General features: G+C 46.4%; 1 protein-coding gene across 1 annotated transcript; it reads right to left on the bottom strand.

Moving 5' to 3' along the window:
• Positions 1-3,569, bottom strand: LOC133893597 (pentatricopeptide repeat-containing protein At5g04780, mitochondrial-like). The gene is made up of 2 exons (XM_062334657.1): positions 982-3,569; positions 1-473 (listed from the first exon to the last, which is right to left on the bottom strand). Exon 1 carries the CDS (start codon positions 3,358-3,360, stop codon positions 1,192-1,194), a length of 2,169 nt encoding a protein of 722 aa, XP_062190641.1. The 5' UTR covers positions 3,361-3,569; the 3' UTR covers positions 1-473; positions 982-1,191.
• Between the last annotated feature and the right edge of the window lie 415 nt (positions 3,570-3,984).

Below are 3,984 nucleotides of genomic sequence, written 5' to 3'. Positions count from 1 at the left end.
TTCGTACAACGCAAAAACAAATCTGTTTGATAATTTCCCACAAAATCATTCGTATACTTCCATTGATACAAAAAGAAAGAAAGAAAACACATAATTAATACAACACATTCATTGATACATCATACATCTTAACGAAACTACATCTAGAAATGTGTTTCACACCACCATCAGTGCTAATCTAAGCTAATCAGATCAAAGGCAGTGTAGTGTTCCTCTGATGACGCACAGAAGGAGCTTTATCGATTGTTGGCGGATACCAGCTGCTCATCCTGAAGAGCTTCCTGCTCTTACCTTTTTATTTTCCTCAGATGTTACAAGTTTCTCGTGCGCATCTTGGTGCATGAGAAGATCAGAACAGAAACAATTGTAATGCAACAAAGTTATGAAAGAGTTTGAAGCAATCAATTATGAACACAGCATACCTGCTTGGACCTCAATGCTTCCACAAACAAACTAGTTTCTTTTTCTAATTCCTGAAACAAAAGTAAAATGCTACTGCAGTTTATGATGTAAAAAGCATGAGGTCGTCCTCCACGAGAAAACACAACCTCTAGCTTGCTAATAACATCATTCTGATCCCTGTGCAGCCTTATCATGGTCCTATCGTCTAAAGTTCCTCTCCTTACTTTGTTGTCCCTCATGCTCACACACAAATGCTTTCAGGCTGGAAAATTTTAACTATAAACGAGTGGCACTAACACATACCCTGTAGCTTCACAACAGATGAACAGAGGCATGCCCACGACATAATAGCTTAAGTTACATGAATAAAATCTCTCTCCTCCAATCTTGTCACACGCAAATTAAGGTTTGATGCAAGTGACAAATTATGAACCATGTAAAATAGACACAGCAAGACAAAATAAAATGAATTGAACAGTTAAATTGTTTAACCAGAAAGCAAGTCAGTTAAGCAAGCAAGTGCATAATCCACAAAAGGGAAGCAGAGATTTTCTCAAATGTTCAGAAAAAGATGTCTACCTGCCCTTGGGGGTGATGGTGCGCCCAAGCTCTCAGCAAAATTGTATATGAAGCAAGCTGAAGAGGATTGTCAGGAGATAATTTACATGTCACGCGCTATTAGTCAACCAGGTACCTTGCCCTATTAGTCAGCTGCTACCTCTACAAGTCATGTGTGCGCAGATACATTACAACCTACAATTTGTCGCCAGAAATGATCAAGCAAAACCTTCACCAAAAATCTTCACAAGAACACCTACCATCCTTGAAATGATGAAACCGATACAAGTCTCGAACAACTATCTCACGACCTGCGGCTCGGCTTATGAACTTGATTGCTTCATGGCAGTCCTCACAAACACGCAGATTCTTGAAGATCCGAAGTGGCGCCCCAATTGGAGTGCTGATGATCCCAAATGCAATGGCAAGCTTCTCACTGTGGAACTTTAGAGTTGTTTCTCTCTGTTCCTCCTCAACATCGTGAACAACAAGATCAATTCTACTTGTGTACCCCATTTCGTGCAGCCTCTCCATCAGCTTCTCCAAGTAAGCATAAATCTCAGCTGATCTCGGGTGCAACATATCCCCTGCAACAAATGTATGCACAGCATTCCTCAGATGGATCCAAGATTGACCTGGCTGCTTCCTGACTCTCCTTTCCCGCATTGAACTTCTGAGCTTGAAAATGTCAAGCCATTTGCTGTTGGTGGCATACATGTTCGACATCAGAACATATGATCCAGCATCACATTGCTCTAGTTGAATCAACTTTTCAGAAGCCAATTTTGCGTACTCAATGTGCTTGTGAAGCCGACAAGCTGACAGCAATGTCTTCCAAACAATAGCTTCATGGTTGATGTTGTTTTCCTCAATGAAATTCTTTGCCTTCTCGACTAATCCAGCTCGACCATAAAGATCAACCATGCAATTATAGTGCTCAGTGCTTGGAACAATTCCATAGTCTTCTTGCATTAGCTTGAAGAAGTGGTCTCCTTCACTGACCAATCCATTATGGCTACAAGCAGATAGAACAGCAACAAAGGTAATCTCATTTGGTGTGATCTTTTCTGATTTCATTCTATTGAAGAACTCTATTGCCATCCTGCCTTGCCCATACGATGCATACGAGCCCAGCATCGCAGTCCAAAGAGCAACATTCATGGCCCGAGCACTGTCGAATATCCTATGAGCATCTTCAAGGCTGCCGCACTTAGCGTACATGTCGATGAAGGCAGATGCCATTGGCGCGTCCAATCCGTGCCCTAGCTTCTCAACAAAGCCGTGCAATTGTCTGCCTTGCTCAACCATCCCTGCATTTGCACACGCTGCAGCTGCACTGGTGAGGGTGAACTGATCAGCAGCAACCCCTTCACGCAGCATCCTGCGGAAGAACTCGAGAGCTTCCTCCTCCCTGCCATTCTGGATGTACCCGGCGACCATCGTGCTCCATGCAAATTTTACATCACCAGTGATCTGTGACCATCGATCGAAGAGTGACAGAGCAGCCTCCATTGCGCCGCACTTGCAGTACATGTCCATGAGAGAGTTCCGGACAAATGCGTCATCGTCCAAAGCAGCCATCACCACACGACCATGAAGTTGCCGGCCCAAGTCCAGCACGGAAAGCATGCCAGCCAAGGCAAATGCCGTGGAGTACGAATAGTGACTGAACGCAACTCCATCTCGCGCCATTTTACGGAGCCGGTCCAGTGCCTCAGCGGCACACCCATTCCGCATGAGTCCACTGATGATTGTGTTCCAGCTCGAAGTATCTCGCAACGGTGATTCATCGAACAGCTGCATCGCCCCCAGAACATCACCGTTCTGCAGACACAGGCTGATAACAATGTTCCAGGAGACGGCGTCCCTCTCGGCCATTGCTCTGAACACCCGCTTGGCGCGCTCGTGGTTGCCACACTTGGTGTACATATCAATAACCGCGTTGCAGAGCACCACATCTGAACGCACGCCGTTCCTGAGCATCCACCCGTGGACGCGCTTGCCGGACTCCACGTCGCCGAGCCCGGCGCAGCACCTGAGGACGCCGGCGAGGACGAAGGCGTTCGGCGCGGCCGCGCCTTCGGCCATCATCTCCCTGAACGCGCGCATGCCGTCCGCGTGCCTGCCCGCGCGCGCGCAGCCGGAGATGGTCGCCGTCCACGCCGGCGCGCTCCTTACAGGAATTTCGTCGAACTTCCTGCGTGCATCGTGGACGTCACGAGCTTTGGCCCAGGAGCTCGGAACACAGCCGCGCCCACGGGGCGCCTGATCTGAGACCGCTTCGATCGCCCTCGTGCAGAGGCCTCGGACTCGCAGTTGAAGCCCCGGGGAGGAGGGAGACGAGATACTCGGCGGCGGCGAGAGCAGCGCGGCCGCTGCTTTCCTCGCCGCGTAGATCATCAGTGCACGCGTCTCCCTCCGTTATCCGCGCCACGGAAGAGGTAGTGCAGCATCTGCACCGGCGTCCAGCAGCCGCCGCACCTCCACAGCTCATGCACAGCCGCCGCGGCCTCGTCGAGGGGAAATGGTTTTGGGAAACCAACAGGGATGGCAATGGGACTCTGTTCTCAAGTAACCGTGGAGAATTTCTCTATTAGAAATGGATATGAGAAATTTTGATCTCACGAATTTATATAGGATGAGGATGGGCTCCCGTTTTTGCTTCCCGTTATATTTCTGATATCACACATATACATATTTTTTTTATAATATAAATATATAAATATTACATTACATAAAGAAAATAATAAATTACTTATTTATTTTTTAACTAACCTACGATATTTAACTCACCTTATATTAATTACCTTCATATGTATCAACAAATTACTTATTTATACTACGGATATATTATTAATATATAGAAATAATCAACTATAAATCAATTTTACATTCTCATTAGGAATTCGATTCCTACGAAATTCACTACAGAGATAAGTATGGGATAAAATTTCTCTCTAGAGCTAAATAATGATGGGGATGAGGAAGCATTCTCCGATAGGAATTTACCTGGTTGCCATCCCT

This window comes from Phragmites australis, chromosome 15 (genome assembly GCF_958298935.1).
Source record: "Phragmites australis chromosome 15, lpPhrAust1.1, whole genome shotgun sequence".
Lineage (NCBI taxonomy): Eukaryota > Viridiplantae > Streptophyta > Magnoliopsida > Poales > Poaceae > Phragmites > Phragmites australis.
The sequence above is the reverse complement of the archived record's forward strand: the minus strand, read 5'-3'. Positions and strand labels throughout refer to the sequence as shown.

Bases quoted from the DNA above. Each gene is read 5' to 3' on its own strand.
- LOC133893597 (XM_062334657.1), bottom strand. From the start codon at position 3,360: ATGATCTACGCGGCGAGGAAAGCAGCGGCCGCGCTGCTCTCGCCGCCG.